Source organism: Amphiprion ocellaris, chromosome 2, assembly GCF_022539595.1.
Source record: "Amphiprion ocellaris isolate individual 3 ecotype Okinawa chromosome 2, ASM2253959v1, whole genome shotgun sequence".
Lineage (NCBI taxonomy): Eukaryota > Metazoa > Chordata > Actinopteri > Pomacentridae > Amphiprion > Amphiprion ocellaris.
The window spans coordinates 32,527,143-32,552,847 of NC_072767.1; the positions used below are offsets into that span (position 1 = coordinate 32,527,143).

General features: G+C 38.5%; 2 protein-coding genes and 1 long non-coding RNA gene across 6 annotated transcripts in view; 2 read left to right on the forward strand and 1 right to left on the reverse strand.

Moving 5' to 3' along the window:
• lpp (LIM domain containing preferred translocation partner in lipoma) overlaps positions 1-25,705 on the forward strand; it is a 217,564-nt gene that overhangs the window by 101,418 nt on the left and 90,441 nt on the right. For all 4 annotated transcript variants that reach the window (XM_023268061.3, XM_035947166.2, XM_055014703.1 and 1 more), the window contains one exon: positions 21,710-21,832. In XM_023268061.3, the coding sequence (XP_023123829.2) occupies positions 21,710-21,832 (123 nt within the window). The remainder of the gene's footprint in view (positions 1-21,709; positions 21,833-25,705) is intronic.
• Positions 3,395-6,029, reverse strand: LOC129349901 (uncharacterized). The gene is made up of 2 exons (XR_008603086.1): positions 5,756-6,029; positions 3,395-5,663 (listed from the first exon to the last, which is right to left on the reverse strand). It is a non-coding gene; the product is annotated as an uncharacterized LOC129349901 (long non-coding RNA).
• Positions 16,570-20,318, forward strand: LOC111564621 (uncharacterized). Its single transcript, XM_055014721.1, has 5 exons — positions 16,570-17,001; positions 17,092-18,036; positions 18,310-18,454; positions 18,766-18,875; positions 19,802-20,318. Exons 2-5 carry the CDS (start codon positions 17,971-17,973, stop codon positions 20,108-20,110), a joined length of 630 nt encoding a protein of 209 aa, XP_054870696.1. The 5' UTR covers positions 16,570-17,001; positions 17,092-17,970; the 3' UTR covers positions 20,111-20,318.

The following is a 25,705-nucleotide window of genomic DNA, read 5'->3' on the forward strand; positions in this document are numbered from 1 at the left end:
GACACCGCAGAAAATATTTCACCGCAGTGCAACAATTATTTAGTGAAGAGAAATAACAGACTAAAAGCTAATTTAAAATAAATGTGTCCCTGTCAGGTGAAGGCCCAACTGGCCCAACTTTGGACTTGCTGTCACACGATAAAGTCACAGTGTCTCATTGCGATGTCATTCTTCAGTGTATTCTGATAAACATTGAGGTGCTGCATAGCCACAAAAATTAGTTCAGTTGCCCCGGCTGAAAGGACCTCAAATTAGGTTAAAGGTACAAATTACATAATGGCACATAATTCAAATAACAATGTTAAAGAAATAAGTTGCTCTACCCAAACATACTCAGCAATGTAAGAACCTATGAAGATGCACACTGAGCTGAAGTTCACTTTGTCAGATTAGACCTTTGGCCTTTTGGGTAGCAAATCACTTCATCATTTGAACCCATAACACATTTTGGTAAAATTTTGATCAGAATTAGCACTATTCTATTCACATGAATTCTCAAACGATGGCAACAAATGTGTTTCTTGAAGTCACAGTGACCTTTAACCAAAATCTACTCAGTTCATCACTGAGTTCAAGTGAGTGTTTGCGCTAATTTTCTTCCAGGTGTTAAACTGATATTCAGTTACAAGAACATGATGAATGTACAGACACACAGCCAGCAAAGCATAATGCCTCCAGCCTCAGAGGTATAAAAACACACCAAAACAGGACAGGACAAGCTGAGAGCACTCTTTGCTGCTGTCAATTCACATCATTTAACAACTTTTTGAAGTTGTGATCCAAAGTAAGAGAGGGTCAAATAAATTCAGACATGTAAAATGCAGCATTTGTTGTTATGGCAGAACAATTAAACAGATATAGATTTTAATAAAAAGGATGTCACAAGTTCCAGGACATATGTCACTGCATATTTTGTCAGCCAGCAGTTAAAAAAATATCAGACAGCAAATTACACGAGAAGCTATAGCATGTTTTTAACTTAATATATTACTCTGATAATTAACTAATTAACTGTTGATTGAAAATCATTTAACGATTAATTGTCTTAGTATTAAGAGTGGTTTTGATGTACTTTAGCAGATTTGCAACTACCAATTAAGTCAGCTTGTTGGCTCCCTAATGATCTTGTCTGCTTATAAATTCATTTAGGTATTATTGACAAATCTGTTTTGCATGGCAGCAAATATTAAGTACACGAGCAACAGGAGATGGAGCTCTCGCTGGGTGGTAAAAACACAGGACCGCAATCTCCATCACTTTTAACCAAAATATAGAGCTTTAGCTGTTTCGGCAACCTGAAGGCACATTTTTATTTTTGGCATTTGAGATCTGTCCCCTAATAAACATAAAACTGGGGTCAAAATGAACAAAACCAGCAATGATCTACAACTTTGATCCAAAATAGTCCCACTTTTGCCTTCACATGCAATATGGGAAAACTCACATTTTCATAGATAGTCAATACGTTCTACTGTTCCCGCTGTGTTTTCATATCTCTCTCTATCTCTAAAACAGCTACATTTTACATAACTCACTGCTTTATTAAATTGCCCGTTAATTTATAAAATTACAACGCTGTGTGGTGCTGCTACAGCAAATCAAAATAGTTTGAAATGTGGTTGTTGGGCTCGATTAAGCAAAAGCATGATAGCAGTATTATTGTGCAAACCAGTCAGCTACAAGTCACACCCCAACCCGAGAGGTCTGCAGAAATGTGAAGCAGGCACTGACATGTCCATGCTATGCTCTGTATGTTATGTCACAAGTCTGGTGATGTTCAGTTGTGTCATTTTAAGTTAAAAAGAACATTTACTTTGCTTTGGTGTCCCTCTAACACAAATATGAATTTTCCTCTGGAGTGTCTGTATAGTTTATCAACAGTACGGTCTTTCAAACTGTTTAACAATAGAAATGATTATTAATATCCTGTATTTAAGAGCGCAATCCTACTTGAATGAATCAGATTTTCTAAACAGTAAATACCCACTTGTCGTTTGTCAGTCACTGAATGACACTTATGATTGCTGAGAAGGTTTTTCTAGAATCCTCAAAGACTCTTCTAACCATTTAGACTAAAGATATTCTGTCTCTTACACAAGCTAAGGAAGCAGACACCTCGTGCTGATATCATCTTGGTTTAGATTACAAAACAAACTGGGAAAGTGTTTTATTGTGCAGCAGAAGGAATATTTTTTTCATCCAGAGATGATTAATCAAACAGTAAATCAACAGAAAATTAATCAGCAACTATTTTGATTATCAGTTCTTATTTTTGGAGCAAACAAATCAAAATAATTGTTAATTTCTGCTTCTTACATGTAAAGACTTGCTGCTTTTTTGTCATACATAAATATCACATATAAAAGTAAATTAAGTTTTAGTTCTTACGCTGATTCAGATAAAATAATGACATTTGAAAATATCGATGTGATATTTTTTGCTGTTTTTGAACATCTTACAGAAAGATTTATTAATTGACTAATCAATTGTGTCTGATTAACTGATAATAAAACTATAATCCAGTGTAGTCTTAGTAGTCTTCCGGCTTTTGAAAAAAAAAAAAGCAAAACAGTAGCAATTTTTGATAAATTATCTTTTTTGAATTTATTCTTTTATTTTTTGGAATCTAGCGTAATAGTAATGTTTGACAATACACGCGAGATGCACTGCAGATCCTGCTTAGTAGTCATACAGGTGGTGCTCTCTAGAAGTTCAACCACCTGACATCATGTTCTACTCTGAAACTGTGCTTATTTAATTGAAAATGCTGCCGTTCCTTCCAGAAAAGGACATCTTCATTAAATTATGCCAAGAAACACAAACAGTAGAACAACTTGACTAAACCTACCAGGGGGGCTGTGGCTCAAAGCAGCCGAGGCAGTCATCTTTTAACTTTAACATCATCAACGCTGTCAAACGGGTCCTTTTTAGCCAGAGATTTTAAAGACAGTTCCGTTTAATGTTGCCTGAGTCGAAAATGTGTCGGAGCGACGCAGATGCATTCGGTTTGATGACAGCTCTCTCGCGGGACCTTGGTGTTATTGATTTGAAATTCACATCTAAGTCAAACTTTGAATTCAGTATTTTAGCGAGGGAAGTAAGACTTCTTTTCCATTTCATGGCAGAACAATATAGTCTGGAATAAGATTCTCATTTCACTTACAAAGAGGGAGATCATGTTTTTTACACAGGTTGTCAGTAAAGTCAGCTGTGTGAGAAGAACCTAAAGCAAAACGTAATGTCATGTCTTCAATGCTGGCTTTGTAAACAGATCAAACCCTGCATGCTTTATATATTCTGTAATGGAAAAGTCCACCTGTCCACTATTTGCACAGGCACTGCTCTCCAAAAACTTCCATGTGCTGCATGGCGTCACAGTCAGTACAAATAAGCATGGTTTTAGTTATGGTTTTATTTATTGGTCAAATGGTTGCGAATACGAGCTATGTGATTAGCAGGGCTTGGACATCAGGTTTATTTTTCTAAGACAATCAAAGTGAATAACTTTTTATCTCAAGGAGGAGGAGGAGAGCCACTCCATGCTCAACTGTTTCCTGCAACTTGTTGCACGGTAAGTGGTCATAATACAGTACACAACTTAAGTCTTTAATTCGTAATTTAGACTGATACAGCAACATGTCACAATTTTAGTGAGGACTGTAACATTTCAATATCTTTCTCGCCAAAAAGAAATATAAATAAGAATGATGATGTGTTTTGTTACAGTCTGAAAGCAGAATCCTGAATTAAAAACATAATTTGGTCTGGTCATACCAATACTGTTACTAGTCTGAGTTTGTATTCATGTCTCTATCCTCATTCCGACCAGTCAAAATTACAGATATTTGTAATTCTGTTTTGACAAGTGAAAAAAATAGTTGCAGATATTTCAAGCGTCATTGTAGCTAGTCCGAATTGTTGTGCATGATGATGCTCAAGAGAAGCTTCCCATGGGATATTGGTCCTGTAAGGAATGTGAACAGTGTTTGCAGAAGTAATGGAGTCGCTGTACATGTTAGAAAGTGTATGAAATCCAAAGAGCTCATCAGCAATGACTTTGTAGAGAAGAAGAGTTTCGTTCATTGGAGACTTGTGGTGAAAATTTGCAGCATTTGGTAAATTTTTTGTCAGCAGACACAACTGTGAAGCCATGACAATGTCTGAATGGACTCAGAACATTCGCAGGTCTCCCATTCTTTAGAAATGTTCGGTAAAAACTTTGGGGGGGGTTTTAGCACAGTTGCACTGCAGTTTATAGTTTGTTTGAAAAGCCACCTTCGTCTCTGTAATACCATTTCAACTGGTCAAAACTCTAATTCAAGATATCTGTCTACAGTGTCATACAGTAATCTCCAGTGTCTGGCCTGTTTGTATGTCGCAAATAAAAGCACTAATGGCTTTAAGTTAGGAGTAAAACAGGCCTAATGTTATTTATATATGTAAATAATAATTTAGTCATGTAATTCATAAACTCTAAGGGAGACAGATGCGACTATAGAGACCATGAACTGCAGTTTTCTGCATTTCCACATGCTAGAATTATGTAACTTTTGGTAGTTAATATGTCTCCAGAGGTGAAAAAAGTACACTGACCTTATACTTAAGTACAGGTACCTGAACCATATTGTAGAAACACTTTACCACAAGTTCACACATCAGCACATATACTTAAGTAAAAGAACAAAGTATTAGAATCAAATCTAAAGTACCAAGAGTAGAGAATGACATATTTCAGAACAATGCATATTATTGTATATGATTATCATTGCAATAATGAGTTCATGGCTTGAAGATTGGAGTTGGGAAACATGATTGATCTACTTTATATAGTTCATCTGCAGGGCAGCTTGTGAATTTCCCCTCAGGGCTCAGTGAAGTTTTATGTTGAACTGTATTTGTTGATTCTATTTTATTTTTTCCAACGACTAGATATTTTTCACATTACATATTACAAATATCTCTAATACCACGCTTCAAGTCTTCAGTACACTATTAGTATTTCTGTGAATATTATTATGCTGGATAAAAAATAATGCTCAGTTTTAGATGTGGGTTCTTCACTGTAACTGCTGTAACAAAGTAATGTCCTGCAAAGAATCAGTTATTTAATCCATTTCATAGATATTGCTTAAACAATAAGCTTGATTTGTAAAAAGTCACCTGTAAAGACTGTTAATGTGAACACAAACTGGGTGGAGTCAGGTGTCTGTGTGTCACAAACCAAAGCAGTGATGGTTTACAGTGAACAGCAGGCCTACACTAATGTTAGTCCACTGCTTTATGGGAGGCCTAATGTAACTTACACTTTACATAACTTATGTTCATATATATGTGCAGTGGATGATTTTTAACAAGAGCGACGAATTCTAAAGGACTTAAAAGCGAGTATACTGACCATGAACTACAGTTTTCAGTGACTTAATAACACACTCGGTGACTTAACTTCCACTTAAACAACGTGGCGAATCCGTGCTGTCGCTAACAAGCAGCGTCCACTAACGGGAACGTCGACGCCAAAACTAGCTAGCACGGACTCCTGTAAGAGGACACTTCGGCGGCACTGAAGCAAAACTCGGACACATTTCGGTGCAGACGGGGGGCTGTCTGTCGTGTTTCTCCGGTGACAGTGTGTCTTCCGCATTGCTCAGCAGCAGACCGCCAGGCTAAAAACAGAAACCCCCAGAGAGTCCCGTTAGCACAAAACCTGCCTGTCTGTTCACACTGTTTGATATTTCCAACGCATGACTGCGCCTACCTCCGCACAAAGCTAGTTAGCTTTTGTTAGGTATCCTCGTGTAACATTCCTACCGGCCACCGCTGTCGTGTCGAGTCCACGCCCTCGCTGTGAACTCCGTCCGAGCTACAGTAAAAACTCACATTAAAGCCTAACAAGGCCGAACTAACCGGAGCCGAGCCGCCCTGACGCCGGTTACCACCTAAAGCTAGTCCGGTTCAAACACATCCCGAGAGACGAGGAAACGTTTAGAAGAGTTATAAGACGGAGAGAAGTGGGGGATAGTTCCGCTTACCTTCGCTTTCTAGGAATTCTAGCAGAGGTTGAAATCCCGGCAGAAAAAAGTGAAACTTGTTGAGCCTAATTCTGGGACAGTTGGAGGCAGTGACGTCACCGCTGAAATTCCAGTCGTGTGTGAGTTCAGAGGTTTGACCATGTAAGGCAGCAGGCCAAAACACTGTGTTTACACTGCATGTATGCAGCAGAACACATAGGCCCCAACAAATGTAAGCTGCACATAAGCTTCCCCTTTTTTTTAAGACATAAACCCCATGATTCTCTCCTCGTGAGCCATGATGAAACACACACTGTGCTGGAAAGTACATTAAACCCAAAGGATTACTGTCATATACAGCAATAAACAAGTTACCAGTGAAATTAAATTCTTAGTTTGCTGTCTAGTGCCTTGAATACGGTGCCTATCAGAAGTATTCAAAACCTGTTATATTGCTTTCCGACATTAAATCATAGTCCGTTTAATTTGGCTTTTTGTCAAGACTTTCATGTCAAAGTGAAATCAGATTTTTATGAAGTAATGTCGATAAGCATTCACTGTCTTTAAAGTGACTCACCTCATTCAGCGCAAGTGCAGCCAACTGGTGCTCAAAGTCACACAACTGGTGAAATTCGATTATCTGAGTGCAATGAATGTGTCTAAAGTGATTGTAGTAAAGAGACACCTGTATCTGGAAGGTCCAGTCCCTGGTGAATCAGTACTCCTGATTATAACTACACCATTCAGATAAAAGAATACTCTGAACAAATCCATGAAAAGTTTGTTGAAATGTAAGCTGCACACCAGCTCCCCTTTTTTAAAAAACTTAGCCACCATGATTTTCTCCCCGAGAGCCATGATGAGACACATAAAATGCTGGAACGTACATCAAAGTCAAAGGACTACTGTCATATGCAGAAATGAACAACTTAGTTTGCTGTGTCTAATGCCTAGAACACAGAGTGCCTATAAAAAAAAACTATTCAAAAATTCATCCCCATTTTATTGCTATATAAAATTCAATCAATTTGCAGAATTTAATTTGGTTTTTGTCAAGACTCTTTCATGTCAAAGTGAAAGCAGATTTTTACTAAGCAATGTCAATAAGTGATTGCAAAATATTCACCCCTCTAAAATGACCCACCTCATTCAACACCAGCGCAGCCAATTGTTGCTAGAAGTCACATAATTAGTTCATTCAATTAATCAGTCAACCAATTCACTGAATATGCTTTAGAGTTCAGTTAAGTCCATCATTAAGAAATGGAAGGAGGATGGCACATGCATACATCTTTCTTGAGCAGGCCACCAGCAAGCACTTAGTGACCATGCAAAAAAGAAACTAGTGAGCAAGGCCACCATGACACCTATGACTCCTCTAAAGGAGGTATGAGCTTGAATGGCTGAGACTGGGCACACAGCAACTGTTACCTGTTCCAGTCAAAGCTATATGGGGATAGTGGCAAAGAAAGAGACACTAGTGAAAAAAAGCTCACATTAAATCTCAAATCATGTTTGCCAGAAGGCATGTGGAGACTGGAAGTGGAGTAAACTGGAAAAAGTTTTTTTGGTCAGATGGGGCTAAAATTATGGCTTTTTGGCCATCAGACTAGACGCTATGTTTGGTGAACACAAAACATTGCACATCATCACAACCAAATTATCCCCATCATGAAGCACAGTGGTAGCAGCATCATGGTGTGGGTATGTTTCTCTGCGTCAGGCCCTGGAGGGTTTGTAAAGGTACAGGGTAAAATTAATGTATCAAAGTAGGGAGAAATTCTGGAGGATGACCTGATGCAACAAAACTGTGATATGAAAGAAGATTTGTTGTCCAGTGAAATGATGACTCAAAACCCACAATCTGGTTTAAGAAAGAAAGCTTATAAAACCTTGATCATACCCATCATCTCTGACTAGGGTTTTAGGTTTTGTCAATACAGATAACACAAAGAAAGTCAGGTCAAGTTAAACTTCATAAAACACCCCCCAGATAACAATTTAAAATATAATGGAATCTCCTGTGGGTCAACTTTTCTAATTTAACATCATGTCTGCTGAGTCAAGACACATATAGGCGTGATTTGTTTTGTTTTCTGTCCTCGTTTGTGGCACTTTTTAGGGACATATTAATCCATCCATCCATTATCTATACACCGCTTATTCCTCACTAGGGTCGCGGGGGGGCTGGAGCCTATCCCAGCTGACTCGGGCGAAGGCAGGGGACACCCTGGACAGGTCGCCAGTCTGTCACAGGGCCACATACAAAGACAAACAATCACTCTCACATTCACACCTACGGGCAATTTAGAATAATCAATTAACCTCAGCATATTTTTGGACTGTGGGAGGAAGCCGGAGTACCCGGAGAAAACCCACGCATGCACAGGGAGAACATGCAAACTCCATGCAGAAAGATCCCGGGAAAGCCGGGACGCAAACCAGGGATCTTCTCGCTGCAAGGCGAAAGTGCTAACCACTACGCCACTGAGCAGCCCGGGGACATATTAATGAATTTATAAAAATCTGGACTTTAATAGCTAATATGTACTTCAGCAAGATTTCTTCCCATGTTGCAAACTTTCCGCAAATTCAGAACATATCACACATTTCTGTATGTCACCTCCTCAGGAAATACCCAATCTGAAGTTTTGTTGTGACTATGTAGGAAGAGAAACGCATGGGTTTTAAATATTGCGGGTAATGTGTCATCTGCATCACACCTAAATTCTTCACTTATGCACATGACTCTCTCCTAACAAGTCATTTTGAGACAGCCAGTGGTGAAAAGTGCATTTACTCAAGTACTGCAGGGCAGACACTACAGGCAAAAACATTATTTCACACACTGCGCAATTTTTTTTGAGTAATTTTCCAACAATTGTGCTTCCATAACATACTTATTTTTAGACCAGTGAAAGGAAAACATCCACATTTTTGTGTTATTTTCATGGGCATGGGTTTAATTTGAACATTGTAGGAAACAAATGATGGTCCTCCCCTGGTAAAATGGAAGGTTTTTTTGTCCATATGGTGTTTTTGGTGTGCTGTAAGACACATCAGCGGCCAGCACCATGCCTGAGCATTTCCACTTTAAGTGCAGTGTACCAAGTCCAAAAAATACCAATTCAGACTTCCAGGGTTTCAGATGAAACAAAGAACCAATGCTTTAAATTTGCAGAGTGGAGTTTGATGTACCGTTATTATTCTTTGGTTTCCAGTTCGAGCATGTATGGCTGGATTACTCTAGTAGTACAGCTTGCCATTGTGTTGCAGAGAGACTAGTTTGAAAGTGTTTGAGCAGAGTTGTAGGTGAGCTGGTGTGGTAGAACTGCAAAGGGAGAGAGGCAGGAACTTTAAAGATCTGCATATGCTGGAGAAAGCAATGATGTAGAGTTACATTAAAGCCATTTTAAAGGAGGAAGGACTTATTTTATGAACAAAAAATTCAAAATATTTAAGTCTGATGCACAGAGGTGAGTGTTTAGGGGTTTAATCAATGACCGAAGAGGGACTTCAAGTAGTTAAATCAACTTTACAAGGTTCAACCATCATGAATCAATCAACCATGAACACTTCAATGCATCAGTAGTTATAATCCATCTCTGACAAAATCACATTCTGCATAATGAATACTTTTACTTTGAGCATTCAAAGTATATTTTAATGCTAATACTTTTGTACTTTAAACACATGAATTTGGCTTGTAGTAGACGATTTATCCACTGTGGTTCTGAGTACTTCTACATCTGGAGATAGAGGCTAAGGACTGAAAATATGAACTATTAAAAGTTAAATATAGAGGGTGAACACCTCTAAATTGCAGTTATGCTTTAATAGTATTGCAGATAACAGCTTGGTGTGTATCGGTGCTGCAGCTGAATGACTTGCACTGTAAAGTTTAACATCATAGAGCTGTTCTGTATGTAGGAGCATTTTTAAGGCATCCTGCTGAAGGTAATTGGACAAACATCTTTGCAACTACGGGGCTAAAAAGGAAGTAGCTCAGCATGTGTTTCAGTAAGACCACAGAGCACTCATCCATTGAAGTGTGAATTGGTACATGTTATAATCTGAACTAATTCATATTCAAACACTATGCATGCTGCACTTCTTGCATGTCCTGTCATGGTCTGCCTGTCTTCTGGAACAGTGGTGAGAACCAGTGAGAGCTTGTTAGGGTCTGTGGCCCGTCTCTTAAGTGCTATTATAATTTCAATTTATTAGCTGTTGTTAACACATATTACTAAATTATATCTAAATATTATCTCGCGTTTATTTGAGTTTGATACATCAACAGGGACAGACACAGCACAGCAGCACAACAACCCAAACAAGATATGTGCACACTGCAAAAACTGAAATCTAAGTAAGATTAAATATCTCAGATAAGGGTGATTTTTGCTTATTTTTTGTCTGATAAGATAATTTTTCTCACTTAGCAGATTTTATGTAAGAGTGTTTTACTTGTTTTAAGTGTTTTGGTCCTAAATTTTCTCAGTAAGATATTAGAGCTTGTTATTGAGATTTTATGGCCTATATTGAGTACGACATGCTTGAAACTAGAATATTAACTGTTACAAAGCTGTTTCATCAACACCCACAAGTACAAAACTGCTTTTTCCAAGTCATGATTTCTTATTTCAAGCATGAAATAAGAAATCATGACTTTGACACAATTGTGTCTCTTCACATAATTAAAACAGATGACAGCCAAATGGAATCCACAGTTTTATTATCTATGAAACAATAGAAAATATGCACTTAAATATGAGTACAGTTGGAACAGTACTGTAAACTGATAGTTCATATTTAAACATTTAACATGTAACATTCAAACAATTTCAAACAGAAATAGTTCATGTACATTCAGATAAGTTTTTCCAAATTACAGGGCAGCTTTAAAAGCATGTGATATCTGGGGAGCACTGTGAGTTATTTTTCACTGTTGTATAATTCTATTACATCCCCAAGATGGTATTTTACCTGTACAAAGGTTTGACTCTTGCTGCTGATTGTGTAATAAGAGGTAGAATCCACCAGCTTTTCAGCATCCACTAACTCAGTAGCCTTTGCAAGGTGTGGGACCTCAACTTGATATGCCATGACTTTTCTATTAAACTGTATCGTTTGAAATGGTTGGTATTCCAAACAATAAAGCAGAGAATCAACAAGATATATGTTTCTGACTAATCCAAATTCTGGCATATTACCATTCACTATGTTTGCAAGGATCATTGACTTCTGAATTATGTATTTATTGCCATTTATCACAAGCCATTTGACTGATACAGCATGGTTTACTTTATCATATCCTAAGAAGTCTCTCAGTTTTCCTTGTAAATACTGTAGATCTTTAACCTCAGACACAGGTCCCATCTCCCTTTCATTTGAAAAGATTGGATGTATTGAAGGGTCAACATTTTGGCAACTTTCATATAATTGGTTCTGATTGACCAAAGACTTGCAAATATTTTTGAAATTGAGCTTTGAAGCCATTGCTTAAAGAGGCACATGTTTAGATTCAAACCGCATACACATATGTCTAAACCATTGGGCCCAGTGATCTTATCTGTGATGGCAAATGTATCAGATAATGCTGTTTAGGTGTAATATTGTGTTCTGGGAAAAGTTCCCTCCAATGCTTCATATGATTTTCAATTAATGACTTCAGTCTAGAAACAGTTGCAATGGTCAGAACAGGTGCAAACACTATGTGCACAATCTCTATAAGCTCATGTATCAGAGGCACATATGCATTGTCTTCTACACTCTCCAAAACAAATGGTAATATCCTTAACAGGACAAGAATTTGCCCAGATGATTGTTTTAATTTACCATCACTTGACATCAGTGTACTCAGTGAAATTGGAGATGGCCGATCTCTAACATCCAGAGGGGAATAAGGGAAACCCAGAATAGCAGAATTCACAGAGTCCAGATCTATCAGTCCTGACTGAACAAGATGATGTAGCACACCCTTGATTTCCAAAGGAGCTGTACCCTCCAGAATTACATGCATAATGTCTTGTGGGTTTGCTGTATAATGTCAAAAGCAGGGAATTCAACTAATTTGCTCCTTCGATTGATCCCATATGTTGTTCTCAGGCTGTTGCGAAGCATGTCTGTATCTGCCTTTTCGATTTCATTAGTCTGTCTGATATGCCTCTTTAAAGTCCTTTTAGTAAATGCATCTTCACTGAAGTGTGACTGCATGTCCTCAAAAGAACACTCACAGTGTCTGCATTTACTGTAGGCAAAGCCAACACCCTCCTTGAACCCTGCCAGTTCATGCTGTGCCAGAGTGTCTCCACAGACAGAGACGATGGCACCATAAATAGTTTTCTGTCCATTACTAGTTTGCATTTTAACACCACTGTACAATGCATCCATATCTTCTTTGATTCTGTTCAATATTACATCAACACCACAATGACGGAGGTCTACAGATCTAGCCATGGCAAGTAACCTAATAGCAGAAAGTTTAGACCTGTATTTTGGATTTATGTTTGCTAGGGTGTAATACACCATCAACAGCTTATTTTTTGATGCAAATGATCCTAGTGGATTACAGACCTCTATTTCATCTGTGTACAGAACAATCTGCAATGCATTTGGTATCTCTGAAAATAAGGGATGCAATTTTAAAAGGGAGCCATCAGCAATGTCCTGAAAAAAACCCTCCCTGCACCTCTGTGGACCCTTTTCAATCATAGAGAATATTTTCGGGTGTGATAAAAATTGCTCTAGACTTTTGACCAATGGAATGTAATGAAAGACTTTGTCTTTAATTAAAAAGTCTTTTGAGGCTCCATGTTTCCTCTTGCGTATAGTTGGAGAAATTAGAGTTTCCTCTGCATCCAAAATGCTTAACTGCTTCTTCATAACACTGTTCTGTCGAAATGTTGTTGCAACACTCGTGAATGGGTCAACAAAACTGTTGAAGACATCCATTACTTCATTTTGAAGGAGTCCTGATGTGGTTCCTGAATGCTTCTTTAACACCTGCTCTATCTGGCTCCTGAGGTTGCTCACCAGCGATGATTGGTACTGCTGCACACCAGCAACAATATCATTCATGCCTTTCTGAAAATGACAAAAAGAACACATGATATTTGTAACAAACAGTTTTGTGTACGATCTAAACATTAGCATGGGAGAGTGACTGGAGTGAACTGGATAACAAGACATTAACCATAACTGGACCCCTGCATAACTGTAAACAAGCAAATAAAAACTCTGGTCTGTTTTGAAAAAACAACAAAAAAAGAAAAAAAAACACAAACATCTTACCTGTGATAGGCGATGTTTGGCCCGTGCATTTATCACAAAGGCAGTGGCCTGTGTTGTCAGATCCTAAAACAGTGTAAATTATATTAAGTATCCTGACATATTGTGATCTGACATTCATAGTTACATGTCAGGTACAATGTTGATCACAGAAAAAATGTCCTTATAAATAGTCCTTTGCATGTTAAATCATCTTTGCTCACTATATCTGGTATGTTTCAGCTCTAATATAACATTTAGTCTTATCATTCATGAGGTGAGGTGTCAAATCACACATTACTGTACTGTAGTTGGTGTATTTAACAGCTATAATATACTAGTAACAATACATCAATTTCAGTAGATTGTAACCAGCAGTTACTTACCGGTTGTACTGTGGCAGCTCTGTCTTGGTTACTGTTTATTTGCTCTTCATCTGTGTCAGCTGTACAGAACTGTTGACTGGTGATGCTGGAATCCTGAGGATGTTGATCAGGTTGAATGTTGTGCTGTGTCACACATAAAAGAAACAAATTACTTTACATTTTACTTAATTTTGATGATGCATTTCATTCCTGGTTGTATTTTCACACAAACCAAGCAGTGAATTTGCATACAAGTCAAGCTGATTTATAATCAACGTTTCTTCATACATGACGTCCTGTTTGCTTTAGGACCCTCTAATGGACAGATGACTTATTGCTTGTGCCAGCATGCGAGTAGTTGCTCTAACATCAGATCTGTTTGATCAGATGCTGCTGAAGGTTTGTTTTATTACCTGACAGGCAGAAGAAGAGCTCACCTGTAGGAGCTAACCTGTATTCAGGTTCTGAGTACAGTAGTTGACATGAATTATTCTATCTTTAATCAGTGATGTTCAGCATACAGAAGTCCTGTTGATCACTTTAAAATGTAGTGATGTTTGTGTATCTGTCAGACTATAAACCTCTAGATGTTGGAGGGCAAACATCAGGTATGTATGTAGAACGTAGTCTAATGTATTTTAGTCATGTTAATAATAAAACTGCAAACCATCCATCCTGTTCATTAAGTGTCCTCGTGAAGGTTTAATATTTTTTCAGCAATCAGTTTCTGAAAAGTTTTTGTGGATCCACTGATAGAACTGAGAATGAGATGGTTCAGTTCATCACAAGCTACAGCTGTAAATAAATCAGCGGCTCTAAACCATTAAAAAAAGATGAAAAACGATCTTACAAACCTGAATATATATACACTAACGATTTTAATATTAAAACGTGAACACGCAGGGCTGTGTTATTATTTCTGTTACATTTCGTTGTTTTTCACGGTGAAAATAACTGGAGCAGATGAACCGAGGCGGTGACGTCATCAAGTACGCTGGTGTTCTAATTGCACTTCAGCCTCGCTGCGTTCTGGTGGTCTCGCAAGTCCAGACTTGCAAGAACGACTCGCAAGTCCGTTCTCGCCAAGTATGCGAGTACGGACTTGCGTTCTGAGAATTGAGAAACGGCCCAAATAAAACTCAACGGATAAACTTCCGATCGTAAATCATCACCTTGTCTACATCAGTTTCACAATCTGGCAGAATCAATAAGTCATCTTTCAGTCAAAGGGTCCGAAAGCTAACAGGATGTCATGTATGAAAATATTTGGGGGGCTAAGTAGCAAAGTAACTCACTTGCTGCTGCAGCGGTCCTTGACTTTCCTCGTGCAGCCGTTCACCTGCTGGTCTGGTGCTTTCAACAAGATGCTGGGAGTGTCTTCTCTTTACATGGTGATAGAATGAGTTATACACCCGATATTCCTCTGTACACCCGTCAATGCCACAAAGTAACCTGAAGTCAGGGCTGCGGCTGTGCATTCGATTGACGTGGCTTAGTAAGAGTTTCAATGAAAAAGTGACGAAAATAAGGCAGACAACGCAACGCCACACCATTTTGAAGTTTTCAAAAATGAAATCCAAATCCTACAGAAAAGTAAAATCTCTTCTGCAGTCTCTGAAAGAGATGGGAAAGTTACGTGAAACGACGGGCTGTTGACCACATTACCTAGCAGCATAGGTGAGTTCTATGAATTAAGCTTTTTTTAATGTTTTTTTTATTCGTACTTATAATGTAATTTACGGAAGTAACTGCTTGCAGTACTAAAATTTTCAATATACTGTATGAATTTCAAATTATGACTCCATTAGTTCAAACATTCTCCCCTCATACAACATGTACGTCACCCCCATTTTATGACATGGTACATTCCAAACGGCAACGCGCCAGAAAGAGTCCGCGGCGGGTCAGTTACAGCGGGCTACCTGTCTACAGTTCTGCTGTCTGAAGTTTGAGCCGTTGGAAATCTTACAAACTGACTACGCCATGGATGAAACTGGAAGCGCTTTTTCGGGCATGGATCCTACAACAGTTGCAGTATTGAAAGGTAATGTTAATTTGCTTTTACATGTCTTTGCGTGGTCAGCTAATTGTGAAGTTAGCTAAGTCCTCGCATGCTAATTTGAACAAAGTGACCTTCTAGCCAAATGTGGGCTAGAAACAGTTAACAGCTACACGAAAAGCCTTGCCGTAAAAATTCTTGATGTTGTTTTATTGTCAGAAACAGTTTGAAGGAACAACTTGTAGGCAGCTGTTAACTTACTTTAACTTTAGCATGTTTTGCGTTGCATGTTAGCATGGTTGAGGACGGTTGGTGGGGGAGGGGTGCGCGCGCAGGGAGTCATGAGGCTGGGTTCAACCTCATGGTTCGACTTTAGCTAAATGTAGATACCTGTTCCTGCTTAAGCTGTGCTTCTGTGCTGCCACCACTGACTTAACCAGGTTATGACCTTATACTGTGTATTTACAGTGTGATTGTATGTGTTTTTTCAGCTGCTAATATTAGCAAAGAATTGCTTCCCAGTCTCTCTAAGGAGGACTTGCGTGACCTCTTTCCTGGACCTGAGCACTTTTTCCGAAGGAGAGCGATTTGGAGGACCACTCATGGTGAAAATGAGGTGATATCAGATTTTAACGTTGTGTGGACATTAAACAATGCTGTAATTTACAATTTCAGTGAAACTGTCATGTTGTGTCTTTTTTTCCTGTTCGTTTTCCTGTTTTATTTTGTAGTGCAGTGTCTAATCTTCCTGACTTTCTCTAGTCTCCTATTTGTTCCTTGCTACCTGTTTGGTTGTAACTGCATTTAGGTCCAATCCTGCAAAACCTGATGGAAACATTTCCTTTTTGGTATTGTTCCTTCTAGTGCACTACATACAATCAGCTTTCAATTAATGAGATAAATTCTTGCGTTTTTTCAGTGTGAAGAATTGGACCAGCCTCACCCAGGCATCTCCTCTGGAACTTATGATGCTGCCACAATTCCAACTACCCCAACCGCTTTGTCCACCCCTTCTTCCTCCCCTGCACCTGTCCCCTCTTCAAAGCCAGGAGACAGTGTCAGCAGAACTGTACAGCTTCAAAGTCCACAATATGTTGTATACACAGACACAGAGCTGGAGCAGTCAAGAACCACCTTTTTTGAAAAACAGCGTGCTGGAGAAGAAGGAGACTTTACACTCTCCAAAGAGCTTCGCTGTCGCATAATAAGGAACACAGTAACAAGCATGATTGCCATCAAGAGAGCTGCAGGGGATGACTTCCGATATCCGTGCAGCCGTGAGCTAACTGTGATGGCTCAGCGTCTCATTGTGTACTACCCAATGCTGCGGGACAGGTCTGCAGCCAGTGGAGCTGAGTGGGTAGGAGGATATGCTTTATTCAGGATCAGAGCTTTTATGGCTTAATTTAATTTTGATCCATGTGATTTTTACATTCCATGTTTTTGTCAGGAATCTGTGAAGAAACAGCTTTTGAAAAGGGTCCAAAATGTGACAACCCCCAAAAAGAAGCAGGGAGCAACTCCTTCAAGAAAGAGGCGACTGGCCATTAGCTTTGAGAGCAGCAGCCATGGGTCACCCACTGATGACAGCGGGTCCAATGCTTCAACTTCGATCTTGGAAAGATCATCGTCTGGATGCACTTCCCCGGAGGCTGAACAGGTGGATGGTAAGCGCACATACTGAGATTGTGTTTTTGTATTAAAACTACTACAAATATTGAAAAGGGGGAGTGCCTTTATTGTATTAATCATTAATCATCAAGATTATCTTTTCATGGTAACAGCTGTAGCTCAGTCTGGTTCTGGTGGTTCAACTGGAAAGAGCAGAGAGAGAGAGAGAGAGAGAGAACGCTCCTGCCGACCTAAGACTTCAGACTCGTAACTGTTACTTTACTGGAATAAGCTAAAGAAATACTGTATTTTGTTATCAATAAACATCTACTCCATGTGGAGTTGAGTTGTGAGAAAGTGTGTTGGGTTATTGCAGATGTACTGTCACATTTCTTTTTAGAAGTCATTTATATTTATACATGATTTACTTTTAGATACAAACATTGAAAGGATTGCTAATATAACCATTAATCTAAAAGTAAGTAACTTTGAATATTTGTATGTTTCTTCAAACTGCAATGGTAGAAACCAAAACAGTAATTGTAATTTCATTTCAACAATAGGTCCTGAAACTACTGACAGCCCACAGAACCAGGCCAGACACTACAAAGTTCTGCAAGAGCTATACAAATCCAGGCCCAGGCCCAACAAGAAGGATGTTGTCCAGCTGCTGGACCTTGAATACCAAGCAAGACGGGCTTACATTGACTCTGATGTTATGAAGGAGCACGACAGACCTACCAAGATTCTTCAAGCATATCCCTGCTTCAGAGAAGTGGATCATGTAAGCAAATCAAATCGTTTAAGTTGTTTTATGTTTAATATGATTATATGTATGTTAGTTTACAAATTATACATTGTTAGCCATTTTTCCATTTTTTAAAATTAAGGACAGATATTGGCCAGGTTCTTTTTTGCACAAATTGTTTCATAATTCACAAAGCAGGTTACTCTGCAATTTCTACTTACATAGTAGGTCCAGACATTTTTTGTTTTCACTAGATTTTGATTGGAATGTATATTTAAAAGGTATTTGCTATCTGTCCTTCTGTGGTAGATAATGGATGAACTGCAGCGGATCCTCAATCAAGGAAACCCCCACTTCATATCTGAACTGAAGAACCGCTGGAGGACCTTTTGTGAGAAGATCCAGTTTTATGGAGTTTTCAAAAAAGTCATGAGACCTCCACTGGCAGATAAAGGTAATTACTCACTTATCACTTGATGACTTGAAGAATCCATAGGCTGGCCACAGTGGTCAGTGCTGCTGGTGCTGCTCAGTTTCAGACATCCACCAAGTATTTGCCATTTACGTAACTTATCAACCATCCTAACCACTCCTACCATGTGCTTTTTTCATTTTCCCACCTGCAGCTTACTGCTTCTCGCAGTCTCTCCCAACTGCACTCCCTTATGTTTCTTGTCTCGTTGCTCTGTCTTTCTCTCTGTTTTTATGTTGTTTTTTGAATAACTGACTGCAGTAAATAAAATTGGACGGTTTTGTTTTTCACAGTAAAGCAAGCGGTTGCGATGATGAAGGCTTTGCCAGACATCTTCCCATCACCCACTGTTCCACCCAAGAAGTTGGGGCATGCAAGTGAGGCCATGCTTCACATCCTTGAGGTAAAAAAATTATGTATGACAGTTTTTCATGTACTTTACAGCAGGGCTATTAAACCTTGTTAAGGGGCCACATTTGTAGACATTCTGATTTTTTTTTATTGTAAATATTTACTTTTGATACATTACCACTGCATTTTGAAAACATTCATATTGCCACACTGAAAAACGAATAGGCCTACTTTAAGAAACTGGGTGAAGTGCTCAGTTTCATTTTCTTTGCAACATAAGCTGTGATACAGCCACAGAAGTAAACATATTTGAAAGAGATGTATTCTACAACACATCATATGTCATGTGGCATATAATTTGGTCAATTCTGACATCTCTTATCGACATCACGGCACTTCTTAAGTACTAAAACAAAGCAAACAACAGGAATGAGAAAAGACATTTCAAAAATTAAACAATAGCTGAACTCGTATGGGCATTTGATGCCACAAAACAAATAATAAATGTTTCCAGTATTTTGACATCAGATTGCTATTAGTGCCTTAACCCGGTGAAGCTGTTTATGAAGAATGCTGTTGCATTACTAGAGCCTGGCAGTGAACAAAGAAAAAATGTCTAACTTTACAAAGAACATATTTGGATGACCTAAATAATCAGGCAAAACAGAATCACAGCAATAGTTGCAGGCTGCGTAGTAGGCTCCCTGGCACACATCCATAAAAAGTAATAAACACTGGCTCACAACTACTTTGTTTCTTTTACACTTGTCATCTTTCTTGCCTTCTGTCACTTCCACATATTCATTTTTATTTCACTTATAGACAAAGACAAGCTTTGCTAACCTGCTACATATCCATTTATTATGCTCTCATAAAAACACGCATGCACACACACATGCACACGCATGCACGCACACACACACATTAATAAGCTTCAATTCACACTTAATTAGCCTCATATTTCTATTTGTGTTTCAGTCTGTGGAAGACCCCAACACCTTTCTGAATGCAAGACCACTCTCCAGCCCTGTGGTGATCGTCTGTGAGAGCAACTGCATTCTGGCCATCGGAACCATGCCTGTGCTGATCTTCCCAAAGGAGGACATCTCTGACAGTGCGATGTACATCATGGCATGCTACTACACCTTTCACCTCACATACCCCAAGTGCTTAGCCACACTCCTCTCTGTGCTGCAGACAGAAGTCCTCATGGATGCCATCCATGACCAAGACATGACTTCTTCATATAAAAAAGCTATGGCTGAGTGGAGGAAGTTCACTGAGTAGGTTTGTACATTGACCTCCAGTTCCAGTAAGTGTTGGATGAGCCGGTTTGTTCAGGTCTCAGCGGTCTCTGCGTTTGTTCAGGTCTCCTAATACTCTTTCACAGCACTTTCTTGTGTAGAATGTTTTTGATACAGTTTACATAGCTGTTTTCACACTGTTTATTCAGCCTTTCGATGACCAGTAAGTGTAATGTTTTACTTGCACCTTAAATATATTAAAGAGGTGAAAAGAAATTGGATTCGTATCTTCATTTAAGCAAATGACATTTACTGTTCTTGTAGTCAGGTTCACTGATTATAAGCATGAATATGATTTATGAATTCCACAGCATTTGGCTCATTTTAATAATTTTAAGAAAATTATTCTACATAATGAGAAAAATGTTCTTAACTGTTGCCTTTCCATCAAGAAAAGTAAATTAGATTTTAGTATAACGTTGCTGGTTTCAAGAAATGTAATACCTAGTGCATATCATTATGTCAAGACAATGGCACTAGCATTTACTTAATTTCAGAATATTTTTCAACAAATTGAGAAAAGGGGTCTCATATTTTTTATTTATTCCAAGAAAAATGCACTTGTTATTAGTGAGAATATACTAATTTTAAGGTATTTCGGGGTTCATTGAGGTTAGATATTTTTACTTGTTTTGGAAAATCTTGACAAGCCAAATTTTCTTGTTCTGTTGGCAGATAATTTTGCTTAGTTTAAGTAATATATCCCTAATTTTTGTATATTTTTTTCTTGTTTTTGAAGGCCTGCTTTTTGCAGTGCATTCAATGCCGCTTGCTACAATAATAAATATTCCAAAATACCTATTTTCCCCAAAATCATGCAATTGCAAAATCCGTGACACAGTGAAACTGCAGAAAGTGAACCATGATATTGCGAGGGACCACTGTATAATAAAAATTTAAGGCAACCAATCCTGCCACAAGGACTGCCAACCCAGCAGAGCTCCTTCATGGTAGAGTTGGAAGCCAGTCTGTTAAATCCATATGCCAGCCAAGGAGGAGTTTGCCAAACCAAATTTTTGATAGCAGGAAAAAAATATTCTCTGATTTGATGAATCAAAAATGTGTGTCATTCAGCAAAACTTGAAGCACCGAATCTGGCCGACACGAAGCACTGGTCTTCACCTGCTAACATCATCTTTGTGGTGAAGCATGGCAGTGGCAGCATCATGCTATATAGGCTCTTCTTGGCAGCAGAGACAAGGAGACTGGTTAGCGTTGAGTGGCCTTGCTTGAGGCCTGGCTTTGTCTGCATTATTTTGTAAATATGAGGGTCATTTTTGATTTTAAAGAGGCCATATTATGCTTTGTCAGTTTTGCTTCGCTGTGTTATATATTGCTGTTTCTGGGTCTGCAGAATTATTAAGCGCAAACTCCAAGCCATATAGACCGCAAAAATGTAATTATTAACCTTTAAATATATATATATATATTTCAAAAAAAATCACTTTGTCATCGTGGGTTATTCAGAGCAGAGGGATGGGCAATAATGTCGGTTTTACCTGTTTACAAATAAATGTACAATAGAGTAAAATGTCCACAAAGTGAAGGTCTGAACGCTGTCTGTATGGGATGCTTCTCACAGATGAAAGGACCAGAGAAAACCCTGGAAGAGAGACGCTCCAGCCTGGATGCAGAGATCGACTCCCTCACCAGCATCTTGGCAGACTTGGAGAGCAGCTCGCCTTACAAGCCACGAACCACACAAGTATGTCACCAACACAACTTTACACCTGTGCACAGAAATATAATGTACCCTGACATTCAGTGGTGGAAAGTGGCCAAGTAATCCCTAAGTATAACTGTAAGGCACCTCTGCTACTATTTAAAGACTAAACACTGCACTTTTCCCCTCTAATATGCTACTGTGACGGCTGTAGTGTATGCTTGTATTTCATGATTAAAGGAGCAGTCAACCAGTTTTACATAACATTTTGCATGCAGACACTTTTCACATTATTGTATTAATATTTTTACTTAAATAAAGCCTCAGTGATTGTCTTCCACCCCTGCTGACATTTAGTAACAACTCAGGAAAATGATGCTTAGCTTTCAAACATACACCACAGTACAGAAATTGCTAACAGAGGAGAACACGTAAAAAGGGACAGAATGAAGTGTCTTAAGCCACCCAATGATTTTGTTCATTATGTTTCTGCAGGAAACAGACCCATATGTTGCATCTTTTTTTGAAAAAATGCAGTAATGACAAAATGAGTCTTGACCTATATCATTAGTTGATATTAAATGATATTAAGAGCAACTCCAAAAAGTCAAAGCCTTGGGCAGTTCACTAAATTGTTTGACACACAATAAATGTAGGACAAGCGGATAAAAAAACCTTAACCAATTGTGTTTGGAGTAGGAAGGCTCAGTGGGGTTTGTAACACCACGCAGATCATATCTCTAGTGAGATATTCGAGCAAAAATGTAATACCTGAAAGGGCTGTGAGGGCTCCATGCAAGGCGGAGATGTGGCTGTGTTGAAGTTAAGAGAACCCTACAGGGTTCATTCTGTGGATTATTTACTGTGTAGTTAGCATGTCCGCACGCTGTTTGCTTTATTTATTTATTAAAGGACGCGTACCTAAGACTGAGAGCGGGGTTAAGATGATAAATTATTGACGGAGGTCTTCGTTTAGTCACAAATGAGGGTCTGTGCCCTCATACAACATGTACATCTTTACATCCGCTGACCTTTTGTGTGAGTGAATATCTGTGTGCATTAGGAGAGTTAAAACGTGACCTGCTACCGTTATGGAAAAACACACATTACAAAGCCGGGTTTACAAGTTGCCTGAGAAACACGGTATTCTGGGGGAAGTGTGCAGTGTGGCAAAGACAGACAAAAGACCGCTGGTTGCAAGTGCTGACGTCCTTTGGTTTAGTGACTCCTGGCTCTCTGGTTAGAGGGAGGAAAATGGCTGTACTACACACAAAGTTAAAATGATTGCACCACTCAGGGGAAACATAGCGGATACAGAGAGAAAGGAAGTGTACGCTGTGGTTCTGAAATGATACGCATTGAAGGCAATGAGTAAAATACGACTTGATGATTTCTAGTATGCTTAGTGTTGTGGCGAACAAGTGTGTTCATGTGTGCTGATGTTAAATGGAAAACTGCAATAACGTGAAATTATGTGCTCATAAAATTTGATGAGATGCCCTTCAGACAAATCTCACTCTTGTTTGGTACAGAAAAGGTAATACAGGGTTGACCCACAATCTGCATAGATCAGGGCCTCACACAACATTGAATGTTTCTGCTTCTCTGTTTTGACTGTCAATGCAATAACAGCACTAAGTCACTCTACACAGAAACCTACCCTATGTGACAAACAATGTGCCACTAATACTTGAGAGTTATTTCTGGACTTTGGTCAAATTTTCATCTGAATGTAGTGCAAATTATAACAGTGTTTGGATAAAGAAAATGCAAATGTATGTGCATTTCTTTCTTTTGTCATTACTAGAATCTTAGAAAGTGGCATCAAGATAAATAACTTAGGACCCTACAGTAATTAACCTGCTCCAGAAGAAGATGCCATAATTGTAAGAGCCCCAGTTAAACCTAAAAAGAATAAAAACAATGTGAATGGAAATGTGGCAATTTCTGTTTGGGCCCATGAGGAACCAGCGGCCCTCCTTAAATTAACACATTTTTATTTAATGTAACACTTTATTATCTTTCTACTAGAGCTTCAGTTGATGATTGAGCTGGGACATTACAAAGCAAATGCTTTGTTTTTCATGCACTGGTCAATTGAGATTGATTTATATTGTGACCAGTGGAAATAAAACTTCTTAAATACATATTTAAGTGTTTGTGTTATTTCACTTACTTTGGATAGAGAGACCTTTTTTCAACATAAACATTAAGAAAACTCATCATTTTTCCCCTTGGTGTAAGTTTTTTTTGTGATATGTTTATTTTTTTTATTTACTGTATGTTTGCTCATTATTTGATGTAAAAATTTAAACGTGCATTAAAAAACCGATGGATGAAAACATTTTTTAGTTGTTTGACTCATCGCCTACATCTGGTGGAGGGATGGAAATAGTTTGAGATTTTGGGAAATGTGCTTTTTGGCTTTTAGAGTGACGTGGAAAGATCAACTACTGAGATTGAAGGCACTAACGCTGATTGTTTTATTCTCTGTGATATTAAGGAACAATCAGTGATAATCAGCAAAAGTGACCGTGCCTCTCAATGTAAAACAACCTGTTTTTGATCCCTTTTCCATCTGCCAGCCTGATGAAACAGTGTGTCTCCATTCACCATATGTCTGCTTTGCTCTGGCTGCTGGTGTTAATGGCACCTGGTTGCATTGTGTTCTGACTGAGTTCTGCTGCTGCTTCTTTCCAGCCAAAGTGTTTGTGAATCCTGGGTCCATGAGCCACATGTGACCTCGAATCCTTTTCACTCTCTCTTATTTTTACACACCAATTTTACTGGACTGGCTCATGACTCTGTGGCCTGAAATTCACAGTTGATTTCAGTTTTTGTTTTTCCAGCTATTCATTTTTTTTAATTATTATTATTACTACTGACATTATCTTAACAAATATAGAACAGAATTAATTTCTCTACAAGGGGGCTCCCTGCCTGGTGCCCCATCATAAGATTTACTATGGTTTAGGCTATATTGAGATTAAAAAGCGTGTGATAACCGCCACCAGCTTCGTTCATTCTGAGGTAATCTACTATCTCTGGCAATGACAATATAAATATATAGATGACTGCGCAACCCTAATATGTAATTAGCTTAGCATAAAAACCATCTAAAGATACCGAAATTCACCCACTAGCATCTCTACTGGTTAATATCTTTAATCTGTCCACCAATCAGTGCAAAAAACAAGGCTAGCGGTTTTCACCTGTTTCCGGTCGCTAAGCTAAGCTAAGCTAAGCTAAGCTAAGCTAAGCTAAGCTAAGCTAAGCTTACTGGCTCCTGACCTCCTCAAACTCCATATTGAAAATACTGACACGAGTCAATCAAATCAGTTTCCTCATCTAACTCACAGAAAGGAGAAAAATGTTCAACTCTTTCATTCACCCTCTGGTCCTCCAGCAGTTTCTGGGCATTTTATGCTCCTGTCACATTTTTACTCACAGTGGGCTCATTTTTCACTGCAAAATAAAGTCTTGCACCTGTATGGAAACAGGCTAGAAGTAGAGAGAGATCCAAAATGTCTTTTTTCAGTGCAATTTATTTACATTAATAATGCCATCAAACACAAAAAAGAGTTTAATTTCCTGGATTATTTATTTTACAAAAATTTAAAACACAAAACAAAAAACGAGCATCAGTATGGAACATTTTCTTCCCAAGTGCCCACAGGTGGTGTCAGTACTGGAAAAATGGTGACTCTACATAGATCATTTTCCAATTAAATTTTTTATTTTGTACGGTTGTTGGTTGAAGCTGAGTCAGTCAAGGCTTCTCAGTTGTGCCAAGGAGTGCAGAATTTCAGTTGATTTAATTTTTTCTACAGAACATGCTTTATTTTTTGTGAATTTTTGATGAAATATAACAGTTTTAAGTGTGTTATTCTTCCAATGGAGCCACATGATTACTTC